Below are 25,397 nucleotides of genomic sequence, written 5' to 3'. Positions count from 1 at the left end.
AAAAAAAAAAAAAAAAAAAAAAAATTAAAAAAATAAGAAACTTTTCACAATGAAGTCCTGGGTTGAGGATGTAGCTCAGTTTGTAGAATGCTTGCCTAGCATGCAGGAAGCCCTGGGTTCAATCCCCAGCACTTCATAAACCAGGTGTGGTAGCATATACCTACATTTCTAGCAGTCAGGAGGTGGAGGCAGGAGGATCAGAGGTACAAGACTATTCTCAGCTACATAGGGAGTGTGAAGCTAGCCTGGACTACATGAGACCCTGTCTCAAAAATAATAATAAAGAAAAGAAAAAGATGTGTTGCAGAGATGGCTCAGTGAGTAAGAGCACTGGCTGCTCTTACAGAGGACCTAGATTTGGTTCCCAGTACACACAGAGCAGCTAACAACCATCCATAACTTCAGTTCCAGGGGATCTGTTGCCCACTTCTGGCCTCTGTGGACACTAGATGCATATGATGCACTTACATACCAAAAAAAAAGAAAAAAGAACAGTTGAAGTCCTGCTTGTCATTTTCCCCAAATCCATTCTCCCCCACTTCACACCAATAAGGAATTACATATTTGGTTTGGTTTTTGTTTATTATTTTTATGTGTATGAGTATATTGCCTGCATGTATATAAGTGCACTCGTGTTGTGCAATGCCCACAGAGGTTAGAAGAGGGCTTCAGATCCCCTGGAACTGGAGTTACGGGTGGTTGTTAGCCACCATGTGGGTGCTGGGAACTGAACCCAGGTCTGCTGCAAGAGCAGCCAGTGCTCTTAACTGCTGAGCCATCTCTCCAGCCCACATTTGTTTTGTTTTAATGTATTTGTTTATATTTTATGTGTACAAGTGTTTTGCCTGCATGTATGTAAATTCACACTTGTGTTCAATGTTCACAGATGTCAGGAGGGTATCAGAACTAGAGTTATAGATGGTTGTTAGTCACTGTGTGGATGCTAGGAACTGAGCCCAAGTCCTTTGCAAGAGCAGCCAGTGCTCTTAACTGCTGAGCTATCTTCTCCAGCCCCTATACATTTGATTATACCATGTGCTTATACCACATAAAGTCCATAATAAACATTAATGGTCAGTATGTTTTTATTTTTTTAACATTTTCAAATTTATTATTATTATTATTATTATTATTATTATTAGGTGGCTTCTTTGTTTTGGAGGTTAAGTGTGAGCTACCTGTGGAGCTCAGAGCACAATGTGCAGGAATCAGTTCTTTCCTTCCACCATGTGGATCCTGGGAACTGAACTCAGGTCATCAGGCTTGATGACAGGCATCTTTACCAGCTAAGCCAACCCCCCTATTTTTTTTTTTTTTTTTTTTGTTCATTTTGGTTTGGTTTGGGTTTGGGCTTTTTAAGAAAGGTTCTCCCTGTGAACTCACAGAGCTCCTCTGCCTCTGCCTCCCAAGTGCTGGGGCATGTGCCACCATACCCAACCAACCCTCTTACTTCTTTATTATTTTGTGAAGCTAGGACTCAAACCCAGGTCCTCATGCATTAGCTAGGCAAGCAGTTTGCCACTGAACTACTCTCTCATAGATCCCCAAATTAAAAATTAGCAAGATTAAACTAACGCTCATATCCAAACCTTTTTTTTTTGGTCTTTTTGAGACAGGGTCTCCCTGTAGCCCCAGCTGTCCGCCACCATGCCCAGCTGCTCTTTTTATTGAGTGTTATGCCTGCATGTGTGTAAATGTACTTGTATCATGCAATGCCAGTGGAGGTCAGAAGACAGTGTTGAATCCCCTGGAACTGGAGTTACAGACGGTTGTCAGCTGCCATGTAGGTGCTGGGATTTGAACCTGGGTCCTCTGCAAGAACAGCCAGGGCTCTTAACCATTGAGACAGCTCTCCAGTCCCATATCCAAATATTCTAAAAAGCCTGTATACCTTTATTGTCAAAGTCCTGTTTTGTCAGTACCTTGACCTATTAAGACTTGAAATTTTTATTTGGGAAAGCTAAACAATGCCTGGTCTGTTCTTCTAATTAGTTGTGGTAAGTTCTGTTTATGTTGTATTATTTCACTGAGTAGGTTCTAAATAAAGGAATTTGGTTATTTTATTATGTATTTGATATCTTTCTTTGCTTTGTAATACCCAAAGTCCAGTATTGGCAGGGCATTAGCATTTGTATCTGGAAGTTATAGTTGTGAACCCAAACACTTTAAAATGTTCTTCATTCATGAATGCTTTAACTTCATTGTCTGTGCAGGATGACTTTTCACCCACCAGCAAGCTTCAGCGCCTGCTGGCTGAGTCTCGGCAGATGGTCACTGATCTGGAGCTGAGCACACTGCTGCCCATCAGCTGTGAGAATCTCAACAGAAGTGTGCGTTCATTTTTGTTTTACTGTTTTAAAATTTTATTTGTGGCCGGGCGTGGTGGTGCACGCCTTTAATCCCAGCAGTCAGGAGGAAGAGGCAGGTGGATCTCTGTGAGTTCAAGGCTAGCCTGGTCTACATAGTGAGTTCCAGGACAGCTGGGGCTACAAGGAGACCCTGTCTCAAAAAGACAAAAAAAAAATTTATTTGTGAGAACTAGAGAGATGACTCAGAGGTTATGAGCACTTGCTGTTCTTGTAGAGGATCTGTACTTGGTTCCTAACACCAGGATGGCAGCTCACAACTGTCTAGAACTCCAACTGAAAGGGATCCAACCCCCTCTTCTGGCTTCTGTGGGCACTGTATGCATGTGATGCATATATACATGCAGGCAAAACACAAAATAAAAAACTTTTTTTAAAGAATTGTGCCAGGTGTGGTGGCACATGCCTTTAATCTCAGCACTTGGGGGGCAGAGGCAGGCAGATATCTGTTGAGTTAGAGACCAGCCTAGTCTACATAGTGAGTTCTAGGCCCACTGGGGCTACAGGGAGACCCTGTGTCAAAAATACAGAAAAAAAAAATTGTAGCCAGGCATGGTGGTGCACGCCTTCTAGTCCTAGGCAGAGGGAGGCAAATTTCTGTGAGATTAAGGCCAGCCTGGTCTACATAGCAAGTTCCTGGCCAGCTGGGTCTAAAACAAAACAAACGCTGAGACCTGAGGCTTGATGATTAGGCTAGTATGTCTGTTCAGTGAGCCCCAAAGATCTACCTGTCTCTACCTCCCCACTACTGGGATTACAAGTGCTTGCTTTCACATCTGGTTTTTTATATGGATTCTGGGTATCAAATTTAGGTCCTCATGCTTATACAAAAGGCACTTTACTGACTGAGTTATCTCTCTGGCCCACATTCTCTTTTCTTGTGACTATATGATAGAGTCTAATTATGGCACTGAGGTTGGGATTCAGAAATCACTGGGAAGTAACTTTTCTGTTAGGATGAAAGTTTTTTTATATCTTCGAAGGAGAAGCAGCAGCATGCTTGCTTTAAAGAGAAAAAAAATACTCTCTGGGGCTGGAAAGTATGGCAAAACAAAACAAAAAAACAGTCACTGCATCCAAACTGTTTCTGTTTCCTTCTAATTGTCCAGGGCATCTAAATATCAACTCTTGGTGTTTTGTGGGTTTTGTTTTTGTGCTGCTGTCGCTGGAATCTACCTTATGTAGCAAGTGCTCTACTACTGAGCTACACCCTGCACCCAGATTCTTGAATAATTTTTTAAAACACATAAAATTTCAAGCGCACACAAGGGCTGGGGTTGTAGTTCAATGGTAGAATACCACCTAGCATGTATGGGGCTCTATGTTCAATCCTCAATATCAAATACATATATGTTGCAATTATATATAATACAATTGGTCACCTTCAACAGCTTCCAAACACCATTTTCTATTTTATCTTTATCTTCCATACACTTTAAAAAATATATATTTTATTATTTTTATTTGTATATTACCTGCATTTGTATAAGTGCCCCCATACCATGCAGTGTCCGAGGAGGTCAGAGGGAGGTGTTGGATCCCCTGGAAATGGAGTTATGGACAGTTCTTAGCCACCATGTGGGTGCTGGGAATTGAACCTGGGTCCTCTGTAAGAGCAGTTAGTGCTCTTAACCACTGAGCCATCTCTCCAGCCCCAATCATCCATGTACTTTTTTTTTTTCATCTTTTTGAGACAGGGTCTCACTGTAGCCTCAGCTGACCTGGAACTTGCTATGTAGACCAGGTTGCCATTGAACTCACAGAGATCCACCTGCCTCTGCCTCCCAAGTGCTGGGACTAACGGCCTGCACTACCATGCCCAGCCATCCATATACTTTTAAATTTACATTTATTTATTCTTGTGTGTTTATATTTGTAAGTGTGTATGTAATACCTATACCCACTGAACCATCTCACCAGCCCTCCATACTCTTTTTAAGCATTTTAGAGCAAGTTGAAGACCTACCATTTGACTCACAAGCCCTTCATGATGTATCTCTTTCAGATACAGATTTTCTTTTTGTTTGTTTTTTTTAATTTTCTTTTGTTTGTTTTTGGACAAGATCTCCCTATGTAACTGGCCTAGAACTCAGCATCCTCCTGTCTCAAACCTCATAAAATAAGATTACAGGCTTGTGGCACCATATCCAACAGATAAGAGCTTTTTAAAAACAACCATAATAATATCACACCCAACAAAAGCAACATTAAACCCTTAACAACATCTAGTTATTGAATTACTTATCTCTCTTCCACTTATGTCACAAATTCTTTTTCTTTGTTCAAATCAGTATTCAACCAAGGTCTGCAGTTCACATTTTGTTCCTTAAAGCCTCTAGTCAGAGTTCATATTTCTTTTTCCATCTTCTCTCCTTTTCCTCTTTCCCTCTTCCGGTTTCTTGTACATGCTAAGCACACTCTACCATGGAGCTGTACCTCCAGCCCATCTTCTTTTGTTCATCATTGGGGTTTTTTATTGTTGTTGTTTTTGTTTTTGTTTTTGCCTTTGTGACGGGGTACTCCTGTAGCCCCAGCTGGCCTGGAAATCACTATGTAGACCAGGCTGACTTTGCAGTGACAGAGATCCACCTGCCTCTGCCTCCCAAATGCTGGGAGCTAATAATAAATGTTTTTTAAATAATAAGTGTTTTCTAAAAAATAGTAAAATAGGCTGGGCGTGGTGATGCATGCCTTTAATCTCAGCACTTGGGAGGCAGATGCAGGTGGATCTCTGTGAGTTCAAGGCCAGCCTGATCTCCATGGTGAATCCAGGACAGCTGGGGCTACAGGGAGACCCTGCCTCAAAAAGACCAAAAAAATAATAATAATAATAAAATATAAGCTAATAATAAATGTTTTTAATAATAAATGTTTTTCTAAAAAATAATAAAATATAAGCCGGGCATGGTGGTGCATGCCTTTAATCCCAGCACCCAGGAGGCAGAGGCAGGCAGATCTCTGAGTTCAAGGCCAGCCTGGTCTACATAGTGAGTTCCAGGACAGCTGGGGCTACAGGGAGACCATGTCTCAAAAAGACCAAAAAAAAAAAAACCCCACATTTCTTCTTTTTTTTTAATGTGTATGTGTGTATTGCCTTCATGTACATAAGTGCACCGTGTCATGTAATGCCTGCGGAGGACAGAAGAGACTGTTGGATCCTCTGGAACTGGAGTTACAGACAGTTGTTGACTGCCATGTGGGTGCTTGGATTCAAACCTACAAGAATAGTCAGTGTTCTTAACCACTGAGCCATCTCTCCAGCCCCATTTTTTTTTTTAATTTTTTTTTGTGTGTGAGTGTATTGTCTGCATGTATGTAAGTGCAATGCCCACGGAGGTCAGAAGAGGGCATTAAATTCCCCTGGAACTGGAGTGATGGATGGTTGTTAGCAGCCATGTGAGCACTGGGAATCAAACCAGGTCCTCTGCAAGAGCAGTCAGTGCTGTTAAACACTGACCCATCTCTCCAGCCTCCCCTTTTCTTTCTTTTTAAAAAATTACATTTATTTTTTGGGAAGTGGGATGGAACATGTCACAGTACATGTATAGAAGTCAGAGGATAAATTGAGTGACTTGGTTCTCTCCTTCTGACTTGTGAATCCTGGGGATTGGACTCGGGTCTTCAAGCCTGGCAGCAAGCACCCTTACCCACTGAGCCATCTCACTGGCCCTGTCTTTTCATTTTTTTGTTTGACTTTGGTCTTGATTTTTTTGAGACAGCGTCTTGCTTTGTAGCCCAGGCTGGCCTTAAATTCCCCATCCGCCTGCTTCAGCTTAACTAAATGCTGTCACTACAGCCTTATACTGCCTTATCCAACTGATTTTCTTTTTAAAGGTTTATTTGTATTATTTTTATTTTATTTTTGTAGTTTTTTTGTTTGAGAATTTCATACATGCCTAAAGTGTGGGGCTTTTTTTGTTTGCTTGTTTTTTGTCTCTTTTGTTTTTGTCTTTTTGAGACAGGGTCTCCCTATAGCCCCAGCTGTCCTGGAACTCACTATGTAGACCAGGCTGGCCTTGAACTCACAGAGATCTGCCTGCCTCTGCCTCCCAAGTGCTGGGATTAAAGTCATGCACCACCACACCCAATCATAAAGTGTGCTTTAATCTGACCCACCCCACCCTCATTCCCTCCCCTACAATTCCTCCCTTATCTCCCCCCACCTCACCATATTTCCCTCCCAATTTTAATGTGTGTTTTTTGTCCTAGAGTCCACTTAGTACTGTCTGTGTGTGCATGGGTATAGAACCATCTATTGGAGCATAGGGGGCTTCTCATGTCCTCCATCCCTGAAGAAAATTGATTCTCCCTCCCTCAAAAAGCATCCATTGCCAATAGATCCTCACCTAGGGTTTGGACATCATGATCACTTCCTCCTCCATGCTGGGATTTTGTCTGGTCTGAGTTCATGCAGGTTTTGTATATGCCATCACAACTGCTGTGAGTTCATATGTGCCCTGTTGTATCCAGAAAACACTGTTTAGTTGTAATCATCTACTACCTCTGGCTCTTACACTCTTTCCATCCCCTCTTCCTTGAAGATTCCTGAGCTTCAGGAAGAGGGAGTGTGATATAGATGTCCTATTTAGGGTTAACCACTCCAAGTCTCTTATTTTCTACATGTTATTCTCTACAGGTCTCTGTGTTAATCAGTATTTACTGCAAAAAGAAGCTTCTCTGATGAGGGATTTACTTTTTGATTTTATGTGAATGTGTATGTGTCTGTGTACCTTGTACATGCAGGTTCCTGTGGAGGCCAGAAGAAGGCATCAGAATCTTTGGAATTGGAGTTACAGGTGGTTATGAGCCAACTGATGAGGTGCTAGAAACTGAACTTGGGGGCTGGAGAGATGACTTAGCTGTTAAAAGCACTGGCTGCTCTTGCAGAGACCTAGGTTCAGGTCCCAACACCCACATAGTGACTAACAACTGTCCATAACTCCAGTTCCAGGGGATCTGACGCCATCTTCTGACCTTGGGCATTGCGTGACACAGGTGCACTCACATGCATGCAGGCAAAACACTCGTACACATAAAATAAAAATAATAAATAAAATATTTAAAATAAATAAAATATTTTATTTATTTATTTTGGTCTTTTGAGACAGAGTCTCCCTGTAGCCCCAGCTGGCCTAGAACTTACTATGTAGACCAGGCTGGCCTTGAACTCACAGAGATCTGCCTGCCTCTGTCTCCTGAGTGCTGGAACTAAAAGTGTATGCTACCATGCCCAGCCCTGCTTATTTGTTATTTTTATTTTTATTTTTATGTGTTTTTGAGACAGGGTCTCCCTATAGCCCCAGCTGTCCTGGAACTCACTATGTAGACCAGGCTGGCCTTGAACTCACAGAGATCTGCCTGCCTCTGCCTCCCAATTGCTGGGATTAAAGGCGTGCACCAACATGCCCAGCTTTAAGGTGCTTTTTAATGTACCAAGAAGTTGATTTCAAGATTGTGAATCTGTTTTCTTCTAAGAAATGTTATGCTATGTTTAGATTAGCTGGTTCATTTTTGACTTTTGTTCATGTTGAATTAAGGATCTTGATTTGTATCCATTCCCAGCATCATTCATTGAAAAGGGCCTTCTTCCCCATTGAATTGCTTTGGCATGTTTGTTGTATATCAGTTGACCTTATACACAGTGGTCTATTTCTGCACTCTCTGGTCATTTCCATTGATCTGTTATCTCTCCTTACACAAGCACTGTGCTGGATTGGTTACTATAGTTCTACAGAAAGTCTTGAGAGGAGATGGTATAGGCCCTCCACCTTGCTCTTTTTCAAAATAGTTTTGAATATTCTAGATCCTGTATGGAACCATATTTATCTTATAATTAACTTGTCAAGTTTTATGAAAATACTCTTCGGCTTGGGGGTTTCCTTACATGTATAAATGACTTGGGGTGAAATTGACAGCCATGAACAGTATATTTCTATCTCTTTAGTGCATTCTTCATCTTTCCACCACATTTTACAGTCTTCACGGTCAAGATATTACACATCTTCTACTAACATTTTCCCTGACATTTCCTTTGATGCCATTACATATGGTATTTAAATTTTTGAGAATGTACTGACACATTCTCAATTTGTTCCTTGATGTAACTGTAAGTTAGAGTTTTGCTGAGTTTACTTATTCCTGTAGATTTTTCTAATGAACAATGAAGTCATTTGTGAATAAAGGCAATTTCATCTCTCTTCCTAATGCTTGCTTATTCTTTTTCAGAGATCCTGCTCTGGCTGGGATCTCCAGAACAGATCCCAGAAACAGTAAGAGCAGGTGTCCTTCCATGTTCCAGGAAATACTCTCTGGTGGCTTTCTCCAATAGTCCTTCTTCCACAAGTGCCAATGTAAAGATTCCAAATTCTTTGTGATACAAATGCTTCCAGACTAGCACATTAACTGTGTAAGAATCAATGTGTTCATTGCCACAAGTGCAAACAAGTAGCTGCAAAGATTATCTTATACAGTAATTAGCTCCAAATTAGGTATGGTGGCACCTGCCAGAGTCCCAGCTATTCAAGATGCTGAGGCAGTGGGATCATCTGAGCCCATGAGTTTGAGACCAGCCTCAGCAACATAGCAAGTCCTCACCTCTCAAAAGAAAAAAAAGCCAGGTTTGGTGGCCCGTACCTTTAATCCCAGCCCTCAGGAGGCAAAGGCAGGCAGATCTTTGTGAGTTCAAGATCAGCCTAGTCTACATAGTGAGTTCCAGGCCAGCTGGGGCTACAGGGAGACCCTGTATCAAAATAAAATAAAAGCATAAGTCAATAGATATGACACTTCACCTTGAAAGAGACCTTAGTGTGTATGTAGATGTGTGCTCACATGGGAGAGGTTACCACTTATGTTCGGATGTGGTAGAAGGAGGGTCACTCGAGACAGCTGTAGCAGTGGGTATCCTTGGTGTGACACCTAAAATACAGAGAGGCCGAGGATGTTTGAGGTGTGGATGCGTCTTGTGTATTCCAACACTGCTGCATTCAGCTGGGTGTTGTGTAGTGTTTCTCACTGGCAAAAGTGTAACAAACACAAACTTCATAGTGTGCTCAAATTGACTTACATCAAATTGTTGGAGCTAATTCACATAGTCAGGGTTACAAAAATTATCTTTTGGGAAATCTGATTGACAGACTCTTTCTTGTATCTTCAAGCTCTCATCCACCCTTTTCTTCAGGGCTTACTATGGTTTGAATCTGGAATGTCCCTAAAGCTTGTGTGTTGAAGGTTGGGTTCTCAGCCTGTGTGTTATAGGGTGATGATAAAATCTTTAGCAAGTAGTACTTAGTGAAAGGAAGTTAGGTCGTTAGGGGTGTGCTGTTCATTCCTGGCCATGATGTAAACAGGCTTCCCTCACTGCTTACCCCTAGCTCCAGAACTGTGAGCCAGAATAAACTTGTCTTCTTTTTGAGTTGATAGCCTCAGGTATTTTGTCATAGTAACAGAAAGCTGACATGGATTTAAGTGAGATTCTTATCTAATGTATAAAATCTCCCTCATTTTGGTCCACATGGGATGGAGTTGCATGCCTGTGTATTTAGGTCCATCAGAGTACACATCATGGCACACCTGCTATAGGAGCTGCTTGGTAACTACCTTGAATGGAACTAATAGGAAAGGTGCAGGAAAAAAGGGAAATCTGTGACCTCAGGTCTACATTGGAAGTAACACTGAAGCTATGTGAGGTGGGGGAAAACTGGGCTTGAGAGAATTTTTGAGTTAAGCAGTCCCAGAAGAGATACACAATAATCCTAACCTTTCACTTTATAGATGATGGAAAGGTATTAAACTTTTTTTTCCCCCCTGTTGGTCTTTTGAGACAGGGTATTCCTGTAGCCCCTGCTGGCCTGGAATTCACTATGTAGACCAGGTTGTTCATGAACTCACAGAGATCTGCCTGCTTCTGCCTTCTGAGGGCTGGGATTAAAGGCATGCACCACCATGCCTGGCTAAAGATTAAGCCTTTTGTTCAACATTCCACAGCTAGAATCAGAAAATCATTTAACTGGGAAAAAACACTGGCTCGAGATATATTTTCTGGTGGATTAACTCATTCCAGAGATGTTGGGAAACAGAATTTAAGTAACAGAAATCTACTTGGCAACAAGCTTCATACCCCCTCCCAATGCCTTTGAACTTCTTAAAGCTAGAAACAGAAAAAGCAAATAGTTTTGTAAAAATTTTCTTCATTTTTGCAACAGGGAAGCAGGTAGTTCTAAGCAGCCTGTCTGCCTCACCAAGGTGTCACCATCCGCAAAGACAAAAGCTCTTGGAGTAGATGTTCTCCACCCTCGCTGGGGCACTCCAGTGCTTCATCCTCCCAGGAAGGAAGGAAGCAGCAGGGTTTCTGAAACCAGCAGTGAATAACTGACCCTTTGAGAAGCAGTGTCACTTTGGGACTCTCTCCCACAGACACTTCTGCTCAGGTCTAAATGGGTTAAGTACAAGGTTTTCATTGCAGCATTGCTCTAGAGCAAATAAGGTAGCAGGTGAGGCCAATGTCCAGCAATAGAGAAGTGAGTAAATAAACACTGGTAGTGCTTAGCTGTAAATCAGGAGAGAGACTTCCAGACTTACTGTCAAGTGAAAGATGTCAGCTGAAGGGTCCCTGTGGTGTTCTGTGTACATAAGAGGACAAGGAAGATAATGCGAATTTTCATGGGAACACAGTGGACGGGGGATAAAATTGCTACCAGCAGGGCTGGAGAAATAGCTTAGTGGTTAAGAGCATTGGCTGCTCTTGCAGAGTTTAATTCCCGGGTTTAATTCCCAGCCCCGACATGGTGGCTAACAACCGACCGTAACTCCAGTTCCAGGGGATTTGATGCCCTCTTCTGACCTCCATGGGCATTGCATAACACAGGTGCACTTACACACATGCAAGCAATACACTCAAACACATAAAATAGAAGTAATAAGAAAAAAAAAAAACTCCACAAAGTCGTCCTTGGACTTCCATACCACATATGTATGCACAAAATTGCTACCAGCAGGAGGCAGAGGGTGAGGTACAAACTGCTTCTCCATGTATGTTTTTATATTTATTTTTTTATTTTATTTTTTTGGTCTTTTTTGAGACAGGGTCTCCTTGTAGCCCCAGCTATCCTGGAAGTCACTATGTAGACCAGGCTGGCCTCGAACTCACAAAGATTCACCTGCCTCTGCCACCAAGTGCTGGTATTAAAGGCATGCACCACCATGCCCAGCTTTTTTTTTTTTTTTGTCTTTTGGAGACAGGCTCTCCTTGTAGCCCCAGCTGTCCTGGAACTCACTATGTAGACCAGACAGGCCTCGAACTCACAAAGATCTGCCTGCCTCTGCTTCCCAAGTGCTGACTTGTTTTTATATTATATACGAACTTTAATTCTTTATTATGGGGCTGGAGAGCTGGCTCAGCAGTTAAGAGCACTGACTGCTCTTGCAGAGGACCCAAATTCAGTTCCCAGTACCCACATAGTGGCTAACATCTATCTATAACTCGTTCCAGGGTATCCAACCCCCTCTTTTGGCCTCTGTGGGCATTGCACATGGGTATACTTATGTAGGCAAAACACTCATACACAAAAAATTTTTAAAAATAAAAAATATTTAAATTATGTGGGTGAGTGAGTGAGCTTGTGCCACGGCACATATATGGAAATCAGAGGACAACTTTTGGGAGTCAGTTTTCTCCTTTTATCCTGTGGGTCCCAGAGAGCTTGATGCCTTTAACTACTAAGCTAGCTTGCCAGCTCCTTTTTTTTTTTTTAATATTATTTGGATTTTTTTTTTTCCGGTGTTTTTGAGGCAGGGTCTCCCTGTAGTGGGGGCTGGCCTTGAACTCACAGAGATTCACCTGCCTCTGCCACCAAATGCTGGGATTAAAGGCATGCGCCACCCCGCCTGGCATCATATGAACTTTTGAACTAATGCAAATATTAACTATTCAACAACAACAAAAATACAGTAATTTAAAAGTTGACCAGAGGCAGGGTGTGGTGGCTTATGCCTTTAATCCCAGCACTTGGGAGGCAGAGGCAGGTGGATCTCTGTGAGTTCAAGGCTGGCCTGGTCTACATAGTGAGTTCCAGGCCATCTGGAGCTATAGGGAGACTCTGGCTCAAAAAGACAAAAAAAAAAAAAGGAAAAAAAATTAGCAAGATTAGCAAGTTAGATGGCTCAGAGGGTAAAGGCACTTGCCAAAACCAATAACTTGAGTTCTCTCCCCAGATCATCCCACGAAGTGGTGGGAGAGAACCAACTCCTCCTCCACAGAATCACTATGACATATGCCTGCTTTCATACACACACACACACACACACACACACACACACACACAAGCAAATAGGTAAAAAGAAAAATAAATATAAATGACTTTGTAAGCCAACCACAATGGTGGGTACCTATAGTCCCCGGACACTTGGAGACTGAGCAGTAGAATTGAAATTTAGGCTAGCCCAGCTACAAACACAACATAGTGAAACTGTCTCAAAAAGAAAAAAACAAGCTGGGTGTGGTGGTGCATGCCTTAATTCCAGCACTTAGGAGGCAGAGGCAGGTGGGATCTCTGTGAGATTGAAGCCAGCCTATTCTACATAGCAAGTTCCAGGCCAGCTGAGACATTTTTTTGAGATGACAAAAACAAACTACAAAAAAACTATATTGTCTGGGGTTAATTTTTTTGTGTATGGTAGGCTTTTTTTTTTCTCTTATGGACAACCCTTTAGTGCTTTTGCATTTTATTTTACCCAGACTGATGATGGAGGGTGGTTTTCATGCAGAGGCCTTTGGACTAGAGCATGATCATTGTAAATACGTAGTGAGTTACAATTTGTTTTTTCTTACAGGCACTTGATCAGATAGTGAAAATTCGTAGTTATCACACCAAAAGCCAATAAAATCAACTAGGTGTTGAAGAAAAAAAAGATCAGTATAAGGGAAAATATAGAAGCAAAGGTACTCAACCCCCATTTGCAATACTGAGGTTCTTCATACATTAATAATTTGGAGACATAACAGGGTGAAAAAGTTACTGTAGAAAGCAGCAAGTGTACTAAGGAAAACAAAAGTTGATTTTAGGTGAATTTCCACTACTGTCTGATATGGCCTTGACCCCTGGGGAGGTTTTTGGTTTTGGTTTTGGTTTTTTTTTTTTTTTTTTTGGTCTTTTTGAGACAGTGTTTCCCTGTAGCCTCAACTTGCCTGGAACATGCTGTGTAGACCAGGCTGGCCTTAAACTCACAGATATCCACCTGCCTCTGCCTCCTGAGGGCTGGTGCTTCTGCACCACCACGCCCAGCTCCTCTGTGGAGCTTTACAACCTAATTTCTTAGTTGTTTCCAAATCAACAGGAGCAGAGGACAGCAAGCCATGCACTCTCTTCAAGCCTCCAAAGTCTTGTGATTTTGATGCAGTTCTCAACTTAGAATCAGTCACTCTGTTTAGATGTCCTGTAGATTCAAACAAACATTGAATCACTCGTTCTTTTCTTTCCCCGAAGTCTATGATGAAGACACTAATCCCAGTATTAGGACTGACTGACGAAAGTCGAATTTGCCTAGAGCTGCCTTAGGGAAAACTTCAAGTCACTCAGTAGATAATGAAACAGGCTTCTCATGTATGCTCCATGGCTCACAACTAAGACACTGGCCACTAAGCTGGGGCACCACTGCCAGAATCCAGCTCAGAGCTGCTTTTTCCTAAAGGGAATATATGTCTGCTAAACATGTTTCCAGAAAACTGCTTGGAGCTTCCAGCAAAATGTCTTCTCTCTGACCTGATTTTTTCCAGTACGAGTTGACAAAATCGAAGAAATACTTCCCATGCATTTTCACCTGCTCTAGCATCTCTCCTCCAGGCCAGGTGAACATGGGGCAGCCATGTCTCATAGGTTGTTCAGCAGCTTGCCCCCTGTGACCCTGAGTTATGCTTTATTGCCATGTCTTTGCAAAATTTGCTTTTCTCCAAAATGCCATGCAGGTCTGCTTTGTCCTTGTAGATTGCTGGAGAAAGCATGCTCGAACTGCACATTGTTCAAAAACTGACCAGCAGCAGCTGCTTCCTTAAATTCAGTCTCTGAAAGGAGCTTGTCCCCTCCTTGTCTTGAAGGATTTTCTTCTTGTTACACCTTGTTTCTCCATTGCAGATGATAGTCATAGAGAAGTGTGACGTCTCCTCAGGCTGCAGTGCACTTAAGCTGGAACCCAGGCTGCTCTACACTGCCTGTGGTAGCTAAGTGGTTAAGAGCATTCATTGCCTGACCTTGCAGAAGACCTGGGTTCGATTCACAGCACCCATATGGCAGCTAACAATAATCTCTAATTCCAGTTCCAGGGAAATCCGACACTGTCTTCTGACCCCCACAGACATTGAATGTCACGGGTACACTTATATACTTGTAGGCAATACACTCATACACATATGATAAAAATAAATTTTTTAGAAAAAGATTTGTGGGCCTGGAGAGATGGCTCAGTGGGTAAGAGCACTGACTGTTCTTGCAGAAGACCTGGGTTCGAATCCCAGCACTCACATGGTAGCTATCATCTGTAACTCCAGTTCCAGGGTATCTGATACCCTCTTCTGACCTCCATGGGCATTTCAGGACACAGGTGTTTTTATATGCATGCAGGGCAATACACTCATACACATAAAATAAAAATAATAAAATATTTTTAAAGAAGATTTGTTTAGGGCTGGAGAGATGGCTCAGCAGTTAAGAACACTGACTGTTCTTGCAGAAGACCTGTGTTCAAATCCCAGCACCCACATGGCAGCTAACAACTGTCCGTAACTCCAATTCCAGGGGATCCAACAGCCTCTTCTGTCCTCTATGGGCATTGCACAACACGGATGCACTTACTTACATGCAAGTATAACATTCATACACATAAAATAAAAATAATAAATTATTTTTTAAAAGATTCATTTAGGCTGGGCGTGGTGGCACACGCCTTTAATCCCAGCACTCGGGAGGCAGAGGCAGGTGGATCTCTCTGAGTTCAGTCCAGCCTGGTCTACATAGTGAGTTCCAAGATAGCTGGGGCTACAGGGAGACCATGTATCAAAAAGACCAAAAAAAAAAAAAGATTTGTTTAATGTTATTTTATGTGTATGAGTGTTTTGCCTACAATTATGTATGTGCACCATGTGTGTCCCAGGGTGTTAGATCTCCTGAACTGGAGGTACAGATAGTTGTGAGCTGCCATGTGGATGCTGGGAACTGAACCCAGGTCCTCTGCAAGAGCAGCAAGTACCCTTAGTCTCTAAGCCATCTCTCCAGCCCATTTCCATTTTTAAAATTTTTTATTATTTTTATGTGTATGCATGTATTGCCTGCATGTAGGTAAGTGCACCTGTGTCATGCAATGCCCTTGGAGTTCTGAAGAGGGCTTCAGATCCCCTGGAACTAGAGTTATGGACAGTTGTTAGCTTCCATGTAGGTGCTGGGATTCAAACCCAGGTCTTCTGCAAGAACAGCCAGTGTTCTTAACCACTGAGCCATCTCTCCAGCCCCCCATTTGATTTTTTATCATATAAGAGTATGAATACACAACAAACTTTATGGTCTTAACTCTTTCAGTGTACATGCAGTGATATTAAATACATTCAGCAACTGTATTCAGCAAATACATAGGTGTGCACAAATCTTGAGAAGACCCTGTTTTCAATCCTTTTTAAAAACAACTTGGGGACTAGTAAGATGGCTCAGCGGTTAAGAACACTGTCTGCTCTTACAGAGGATCCCAGTTTGATTCCTAGCACCCACATGGTGGCTAACAACTGTCCTGTAACTCCAATTCCAGGGGCTCCAATGCTCTCTTCTGCCCTCTGTGGGCTCTGCATGACACTGATGCACTTATACATACATGTAGGGAATACACTCACACACATAAAATACAAATAATGAATAAAATATTTTTTTTAAAGTTTTTTTAAAGATTTACTTTATTTTTGCTGGGTGTAGTGGTGCATACCTTTGATCCCAGCCCTGGGGAGGCAGAGGCAGTCATGCTGGAATGGACGCCACATGGGACAGAGGGTAGAGAAAGTGGCTTGCCTGAAGTGCACCTCACTGGACCTGGTGCTTCTCTTCTCCCCATCCTCTCCTTCCCTTCTGCCTCCCTTTTTCTTTTTCTCTTCTTTGTCTTCTCACTTCTGAACACCCGGTAAGGAAGGGCAGCTGAGCACTCACTCAGTGGGGAAAACTTGGAGTTTTCCATGTACACTAACCACCCAGTCTTCATTAAGCTGAGGCTGGGCCACTCACATTGGGCATTAGCTGGTTGTGGTCAGAGTGTAGCCATAACACGTGACAGAGCAAGCAGGGAAGTCCCACTGTGAGAGTAGCGATGTCAGGGACCCCACACATGAATCAGAAATTAGTAAATGTTGAATTGATAGATGTTATATGAAATTGCCTCACTGTATTTCATTCCTAAGGCCTTTTTATTCCTTTTCTATGTTTTGCTTTTTAAAAATATTAATTTTTTTTAACATATACACATACTCTTGCATACTGGGTGCCTGTGTGTGTGATAGCATGTGTGTTTGGAGGTCAAAGAACAACTCAAGTGTTTGTTCTCTTTGCATGGTGGGTTCTGGGGCTCAAACTCAGGTTGTCAGACTTGCTCAGAAAGTGCTTTCACCCACTGAGCCATCTCACCCATCCCTCTAAGGTCTTTTTAAAGGAATTTCTACTGTATTTATGTGTAGTTTTCTGAAATATTTTCTAGTTTCTCTAGGTACTAATTTTGAAGTTGTTTAATAGAAATTGGAAGTCTCAGAAGACTCAGCTGAAAAAAATACCTTTCTCAGTCACTGAAGTACAGAGTCAACTTCGGTGTTCACTGTGGTCACGCGTAAGTCACCTTTGCTTGTCCCCCTTATATCTCAATTGATATTTAATAAGTAACCTGGAAACACTGATAATGTAGAGTCAAGGCCATGCATTTATTTGATAGGATTTCTTTCTCTTGCTTAACCCACTTAAACTATGCACACCTTCTAAATTTAATCAGAGGAGAACATCAGTTACTTGTAAGAGAAATGCAGATCAAAAAATTCTTGTTCTCTTTACCTAAAGAAGTGAATGTATAGATCCAGTTTTAAATTTGGAATCTTGGTCAGGCCTCCTGGCACAGCCCTGTAAGCTCAGCTACTGGGGAGTCTGAGGCAGGAGGACCACACATTCAAGGCCTAAACTGGTTGACCTAGTGAGACCCTGTTTCAAAAGAAAAAAAGGAATCTTTTTTTTTTAAATTTAATTTTATTTTTTATTTTATGTGTATGTGTTGTATTGCCTGCATGTAGGTAAGTGCACCCATGTTGTGCAATGCCCATGGAGGTCAGTAAAGGCTGTTGGATCCCCTGGAAATGGAGTTAGGGACAGTTGTTAGCTGCCAAGTGGGTGCTGGGATTCAAACCTGGGTCTTCTGCAAGAACAACCAGTGTTTTTAACTGCTGAGCCATCTCTCCAGCCCCCTTTTTAAATATTTTTATTTTATGTGTATGAGTGTATTTCCTGCATGTATGTGAGTGCACCCGTGTCATGCAGTGCCGCAGAGGTCAGAAGAGGGCTTTGGATTCCCCTGGAACAGGAGTTAAAGATGGTTGGTAGCCACCATGTGGGTGCTGGGAATTGAACTTGGGTCCTCTGCAAGAGCAGTCAGTGCTCTTAACTGCTGAGCCATCTCTCCAGCCCCCCCAAAAGGAATCCTAAGGCCAGACATTGTAGCACACACTGATAATCCCAGGACTTGAGAGGCTGAGGCAGAAGGGTCAGGCCAGCCTGGGTTTCACAGTTAAGACCCTGACTCATTAGAAAAAAAAAATTAAAAAGGCATCTAGGGGCTGGAGAGATGGCTCAGCAGTTAAGAGCATGACTGCTCTTGCAGAGGATCCAGGTTCGATTCCCAGCACCCACATGGCAGCTAGCAACTGTCCTTAACTCCAGTTCCAGGGGATCCAAAGCCCTTTTCTGACCTCCATGGCATTGCATGACACAGATGCACTCACATACATGCAGGCAATTCACTCATACACATAAAATAAAAATAAAATATTTTTAAAAAGGCAACTAAATTTATATCTCAGCATTTCTTCAACATGTGAATTATCACCCCAAGAAGCACTTTCTTGGATCGTGTTTACTTTTATCAGGCCTTCATTTCTAGTGTGGTTTCTCCGGACCCAGTCTGATACCACGGCAGACACTGCAGGTATCTTCATGTGAACGTGAATGTCCTTCAATCTCAGAAGGCAGGACAGCCCCTGCTTTCCTCCTCCTTGCACTCCTGCCCTCACTCATTGCTGGGACTTTACTATTTCATACATTGGGAGACTTGATGAAACCAGAACATGAAGCCAGTGTCTGACACCATGAGCTCTTTGCGCATTGTCCAGTGCTGATCCACTTTCATTTTATTGATTGTTCCCTTCCCCCAGAAGCAGGTTCTTCATCTGTGTGGAAGGCAGAAAGCGGACACCAGCGTGACACACTTCACCTGAAAGCTAGAGGACTGTGATTCCCTTAAGCAGCTTTTCCTACCCAAGGCGAGCAGAAATGCAAAGTTTATTTCCTAAGACACGCATATTTTGTTTTCAATGAACCATTTTTGTGTGTAAGAATATTTTCATGTATAACAAATGAGCCCTTACTGTACACACGTTTGGAACTGTGCTAAAATGAAAAACAAGACTTCTTGTAGAGATGCAGATACCACTGAGTACTGGAGAACTGTGTGTGTACAGTGCCGCTTCAACTGGCTGCCTTAAACTGGGTATGCATTTACATTATAACCAGTAGCTTATCAGTCAGTTCCCAATATGTGAGAAATAGTCTCGTCTTATGGTTTTAGCACTGAACTTTGCTGTGTTGATGGACATGAGCTAAGAGGGTATAAAATGTTCCTAATGGGACAATATGACCTTGTTTGCTGGCAGTTGAGGTCCATCCATCCTAAGGTAACAGCTGCATCTTGTCTGAGTCTGTAGTAGTTAGTTTACTTACACAAGCCAAAGCTTGCTGGAAGATCAAGTTTTATATGGATTTTTTTTATATTGGAGACTAAAACTTCCATTTTAACTTGTAATTTAATTTTTTTAAGATTATACTATGTGCCTCTCTGACCCTTCTACCAGAATTGATCAGTTTCAGTCAATAAAAATTATTTTTAATAATAAAAATATTTTTGTTTCTTTTTATTATACAGGACTAAAACAATGAACTTTTAAAAAATATTTTATTATTTTTATTTTATGTGTATGCATATATTGCCTGCATATTTGTAAGTGCAGCCTGTGTTGTGCAATGCCTGTGGAGAACAGAAGAGACTGTTAGATAACCTGGAACTGGAATTATGAACAGTTGTTAGCTGCCATGTGGGTGCTGGGATTTAAACCTGGGTCTTCTGCGAGAACATCCACCGCTGAGCCATCTCTCCAGCTCCCCAAAATGGAACTTTAAACAGAACGTGGCAAGTTAATTCCCCCAGGAACAGGAATGAGTTTTCCTAAACTCTACAGATATCAGTTCTATTGTGCTGGCTCAGTACCCCTTTGTTAGAGGCTTCAGGGTTTCTCCAGAAAAGCGTCTCATGAAACATGAATGGCTGCACGGCTCCCCTTTCTAAGTAGGCTGCTGAAAAGAACCGGCAAGGTTCCTGCGATCTAAGTACTTGCTTTCTCCTCAAGCTGGCTGTGCCAGCAAGAATGAGAAAGGTGGGGTCAGTTCTGAACCAGAGCCTGCCTACTAGGAAACCCAAAGTGCCCCTGGAGAAGCAGCTTCCAGTATGAGAAGCAAAATATTAAACTTTCTCCTTCTCTGCTTCTCAACTTGCCTAGTGAAAGGGACACTGATTAGAAGCTAAGTAGGAAACTTGGGGCAGCACACAAGCTAAAAGAATTCAGTTATCTGATAGCTAAGAGTATTCTTAGCTCATAGGATGGTAGTGTCTACAACACCTTTTCTTTCTTTTTCTGTGAGACAGAGTCTTACTATGTAGTCCAGGCTGGCTTGAACTTGTGATCTTCCTGCCTCAGCCTCCCAAGTGCTGAGACTTGACAAGAGTATAATACCATGCCCAGCTGTACAATACCTATTCTTTTTTTTTTCTTTTTTTTTTTGGTCTTTTTGAGACAGGGTCTACCTGTAGCCCCAGCTGCCTGGAACTCACTATGTAGACCAGGCTGGCCTTGATCTCACAGAGATCCACCTGCCTCTGCCTCCCAAGTGCTGGGATTAAAGGCGTGTACCACCACACCTGGCTGTACAATACCTATTCTTAAGAAAATTATTATAAGTTACTTAACATGCAGTTCAGAACCTCTGATTTTAATGTGATCAAATTCCCTGTCTCAACCTTAATTTGTTTGTTTGGTGGTTTGGTTTTTTATGTGTATGAATGTCTAGCTGGCATGTATCTAATGTTTGTAATGCCCACAGAGGCCAAAGAGGGTGTTGGATCCCCTGGAACTGGAGTTACAGGTGGTTGTGAACCACCATGTGGGTGATGGGAATTGAACTCAGGTCCTCTGCAAGAACAGTAAGTGCTCTTAACTGCTGAGCCACCTCTCCAGACCCCTAGTTTGTTTTTTGAGACAGGGTCTCACTATGTAGACCAGGCTGGCCTCAAACTCAAAAGAGATTTGCCTGCCTCTGTCCAAATTGTTTTTTATATAGGAACAATTCTTCATACTATATTGGAGAGAGTTGCAAGATGAACTAAACTTTAGCTTTTATATTTTGTCATTATTATTCTGAAAACCAACTTATCAGGAGGCAACTGAATCATACTATAATTTGCCTGCCAGAAATGATTTCAGCATTGGAAAAGACTGTACAAAGTATTTTTAGAACTTGTGAACACAAATAGAAACACCACCAAAGAATAATTCTGAATCAAGATAATATGGAAGCACTAAAAACAGTTTTACTCAAAAGGTGCCATGAGAATTCTTAGAACTGAGACTGTGTGGTGTGAGGCCAAGGATGGAACCTCACCATACTGGCTGATGATGCACAGGTTTGTCATTCTGCTTTGTGAGTCTCCCTCTGGGGCAATGCCTGTAGCTTCCTTTCCTAAGACATTCTATTAGGGTACATTGCAGAGAGGTTCATCACTTAGGCCTTCAGGAGAATAATACTAGTTAGCAACTCCACATGCTAGAGAATAGAGTGAATAAGATCAGATGAAGATAGCAGATGCGTGCATCAGGATTGAGCTGACTAAGTGGCTTAAAACCAGGGTAGCCTCCCAGAAGAGTTTGTCAAATGCAGAGTGCCTATTGATCAGTCCTGTAAAGGAGGACCCCTGAGTTCTCAGCCAAGAGATACTTAAAAAAAAAAAAAAGGTGGGCAGGCCTAGTAGTACAGTCTGTCCCCAGCTACTGGGGAGGCTGACGTACAGGGCCTGCTTAGACTACAGAGTGAGTTCAAGTCCAGCCTGGACAACTTAGTGAGACCCTGTCTCAAAAAGTAAAAAAGAAGGTAAGTCATTGTAGAGCACTTGCCCACATGCACAAAGCCCTAGGTTCAATCTGAGTACCTCACACACACAAATTCCTTGTGAGCACACAGTGCTGATTTGTTGGCCAATGGAGACAACAGTGCAAACCTTTCTTACGTTCTAGTAGAGAACACAGACCTTAAATAATCATGTGAAAGACTGGTAAGTGCTGTGACATGGAGCTTGAGATACTGTGACAGTGTAAATAGGGCATAGGTCAGGATGGATAGTTCAGCCAAGGCTTCCCTGGGGAAGTTGTGTCTGAACCAAGAGTTGAGAGATGATCAGTTGCTAACCAGGCAAACAGGAAGAGAATTCTAGATGCTGGTAACAGCATGTGCAAAGTCCCTGAGGTACAGGAAGGAGTGTGATGCATATAGACTTGATAGTCCAGGATGGTGAAAGATTAAGCCAGAGAGGGGCTGGGCTGGATGGCACATGTGTCAGTGATGCAGTGGGTATTACAGCATGTTCTTTCAATCGGCCCAAGAACATAAACCCCACTGTCTTCTGGAGTTCCCCAAATGGGGGCTAATTTGTATCCTCTAGGGGAGGGAGATTAAATAACCATCAGAGTATATCAAAAGGGCACCTTGACTGTAATGAAAAGGAGGATCCCAGCAACTAGTGACACCTGGTTATGGATCAAGCCTTTCTCCTGAAGTAGTTGTGGAGATGAACCTTAACAACTAAGGGGATGAAGTTTGCATCTTTGTGTCTCCAGGAATGCCCCTTCATAATAAGCTGTATGGTAAATTATACCACTTTATGGGGCTAACTTATTTTCAGCCCTTTATTTCACACCTATTTTTAAAAATTAATTTGTGTGTGTGTATGTGTGTGTGTGTGTGTGTGTGTGTGTGCGCCATACCATACATATGGAGGCCAGAGCACAGCTCGTGGGAGTCAGTTCTCTCCCCCGTGTGGGTCCCAGGGATTAAACTCAGGTTATCAGCCTTGACAGTAAGTGTCTTTGCCCACTGAGCCATCTTGAGGCCCTCACACTCCTTTTTTTAAAAATAATGGTCATGCACCAAGTGCTCTGCTAGGTTCTGAGAGCATTAATACAGAGCAGCCTTGCCCTACAGCAACTCAAAAAACTCACAAGCAGATACATAACTTGCAAAAGGCATCAGGACAATGGGACTCCTGATCATCAAAGACCAGCACCAGTTTCATATAGTCAACGATGTGCTTGTTCATGAGCACTGGCTTTGAAACCAGGCAGATCTGTGACCACATCCTAAATGTACCATTTTGTAATTATGTGAACCTGGACTGAACTTGGGTATCCTCTTAATCTCTCAGATTCTGTTTCTTGGGCTATAAAAATGCCACCTAGAGCCAGGCACATGCCTTTAATCCCATCACTTGGGAGGCAGAGGCAGGCAGATCTCTGTGAGTTCAAGGCCAGCCTGGTCTACATAGTGAGTTCCAGGACAGCTGAGGCTACAGGGAGACCCTGTCTCAAAAAGACCAAAAAAAAAAAAATCCACCTAAACTTTAAATGAGATAGTGCTGACCAAATGACCACTGTGCCTAATGATCTCTATTTACTGAGAAGACACAATTGAGCATGTTATGTCACTGTGGCAGATGTTCTACACCAAGAGGGGTTGGGGCCTCTTGTCTATGTGTGAAAGAAACAGCATAACTCTTTTGTCCCATGTGGGAAAGGAGTCTGAGAAAAAGCTGGCACAGAGCAAACCAGCCCTTTTGTTGAGTTCTTTGACCATGGCTAGTTAGTGATTTGCTGAGGATCACAGATGAAATAATACTTATAAAGTGTTTAGCCCCATACCTGGCAAATAAGCATTCAATAAATATCAGCTGTTGTTACTCCATTGTTATTCTGGCAAAGAAGCTTTTCAGTGATATTTATTAGATAAAACATGGCTAATCTCTTAATGGAGAAGAGAGCCTTGTCCAACTTTCAGGTATTCAGTGTCAGCTCTTGAACCCACAATGAGGAATGAGAGATGGCAAAGAAAGGGTCCCTGTTTTGAGAGAGCTTCAGACAACCTGGAAGACAATGGTCAGGTGTCTAATTCAAATCATTTCCTGTGACAGACAGACAGGTGATACTTGCTTGACCTCAAAATGCAAGGGAGGCTTTAGCCCCAGCACTGGGAGGCAGAGGCAGGCGGATCTCTGTGAGATCAAGGTCAGCCTGGTCTGAGTTCATAAGTGAGTTCTAGGCCAGCTGGGGTTATAGGGAGACCCTTGTCTCCAAAAAACAAAAACAAAACAAAAAGCAAGGGGACTGTAGGGTGTGATGCAGGCACTTGTAATGCCAACACTTGGGAAGCAGAGGCAGGAGGTTTGACCAGATGTTAGGCAGTAGGATCCAGTTGAAGCCTATTCTCAGCTACAGAGCAAGTTCAAGGTCAACCTCAATAATGAGAGACAGAGAGGAAAAAGAAAAGAAAAAGGAAAGGGAGAGTCTGTGGTAGGTCTGTGGGATGACTTCATGTCTGCTTTCCCGTAGAAAGCCAGGAACAGCAGACATGAAGATACCATTCCAGATCAATGTGGGGAGAATTGTTTTTTTTTTTTTAAATACTTTTATTTTTTGTGCATGAGTGTATTGCCTGCATGTATGTGAGTGCACCCGTGTTGTGCAATGCCGCAGAGGTTAGAAGAGGCTTCGGATTCCCCTGGAACTGGAGTTAAGGACGATTCATAGCTGCCATGTGGGTGCTGGGAATTGAACACGGGTCCTCTGCAAGAGCAGTCAGTGCTCTTAACCGCTGAGCCATCTCTCCAGCCCCATATAATCATTTTTATACTCCCTTCCCCCTTCCCCTTTGGCACCTCCCATAGCCCCCCCACTGGAATTCATACATTCTGTCATTTGTCTTAAGGCCTATTATGTAACGTTAGTGTCCAGAGATGTCCCTCAGTGCGAGTTCATCCACCAGGGTTTAGTCAGCCTATCTAGAGTCTCTCTCTGCAAGATCAGCTCTTCCTCACCCAGCAGTAATCAGCTGCCAATAATTCTTCAACTAAGATTGGGGCCTGCTGTTCATTTCCACAGTTTGGTGCTGGGTTTTTGTCTGCCTAAGTTTGTGTGGGTCTTGTGCACGCTGACACCGTTTCTGCTCACTGACCTTTTAAAAATGTATCTTATAAATGTAGATATAAAATGAACTATGTTCAGTACTTATATTGAATAACTGCATTTTCTAATTTTATATAGCATATATATATGGAATAAGTGTTTTTTAAAAAAATCAGTGCAAAATGGGCTGGAGAGATGATTCAGCAGTTAAGAGAGGCTCAGTGTTGAGGGGCTAGGGAGATGGCTCAGAGGTTAAGAACACTGAATGTTCCTGCAGAAGACCCAGGTTTGAATCCCGGCACGCACATGACAGCTAACAACTGTCCATAACTCCAGTTCTAGGGGATCCAACAGCCTCTTCCATCCTCCGCAGGCATTGCATGACATGGGTCCACTTACCTACACTCAGGCAATACATGCATACAAATTAAATAAAAATCATAAATAAAATATTTTTTAAAAGGAATATAAAGTTTTGGGTT

The 25,397-nt window shown here is 42.4% G+C and overlaps 1 protein-coding gene and 1 pseudogene across 1 annotated transcript in view; one reads left to right on the top strand and one right to left on the bottom strand.

Moving 5' to 3' along the window:
- Ccdc62 (coiled-coil domain containing 62) overlaps positions 1 to 19,498 on the top strand; it is a 60,794-nt gene extending 41,296 nt beyond the window's left edge. Inside the window, exons 11-13 of the mRNA XM_029566560.1 lie at positions 2,214 to 2,330; positions 17,091 to 17,207; positions 18,793 to 19,498. Of these exons, the coding sequence (XP_029422420.1) occupies positions 2,214 to 2,330; positions 17,091 to 17,207; positions 18,793 to 18,855 (297 nt within the window). The 3' untranslated portion in view covers positions 18,856 to 19,498. The remainder of the gene's footprint in view (positions 1 to 2,213; positions 2,331 to 17,090; positions 17,208 to 18,792) is intronic.
- Positions 9,205 to 16,624, bottom strand: LOC103739092 (annotated as a pseudogene).
- Positions 19,499 to 25,397: the final 5,899 nt, after the last annotated feature.

The sequence above is a fragment of the Nannospalax galili genome, unplaced genomic scaffold (genome assembly GCF_000622305.1).
Source record: "Nannospalax galili isolate Female #2095 unplaced genomic scaffold, S.galili_v1.0 scaffold218, whole genome shotgun sequence".
Classification (NCBI taxonomy): Eukaryota; Metazoa; Chordata; class Mammalia; order Rodentia; family Spalacidae; genus Nannospalax; species Nannospalax galili.
This window is presented reverse-complemented; position numbering and strand designations above follow the sequence as displayed.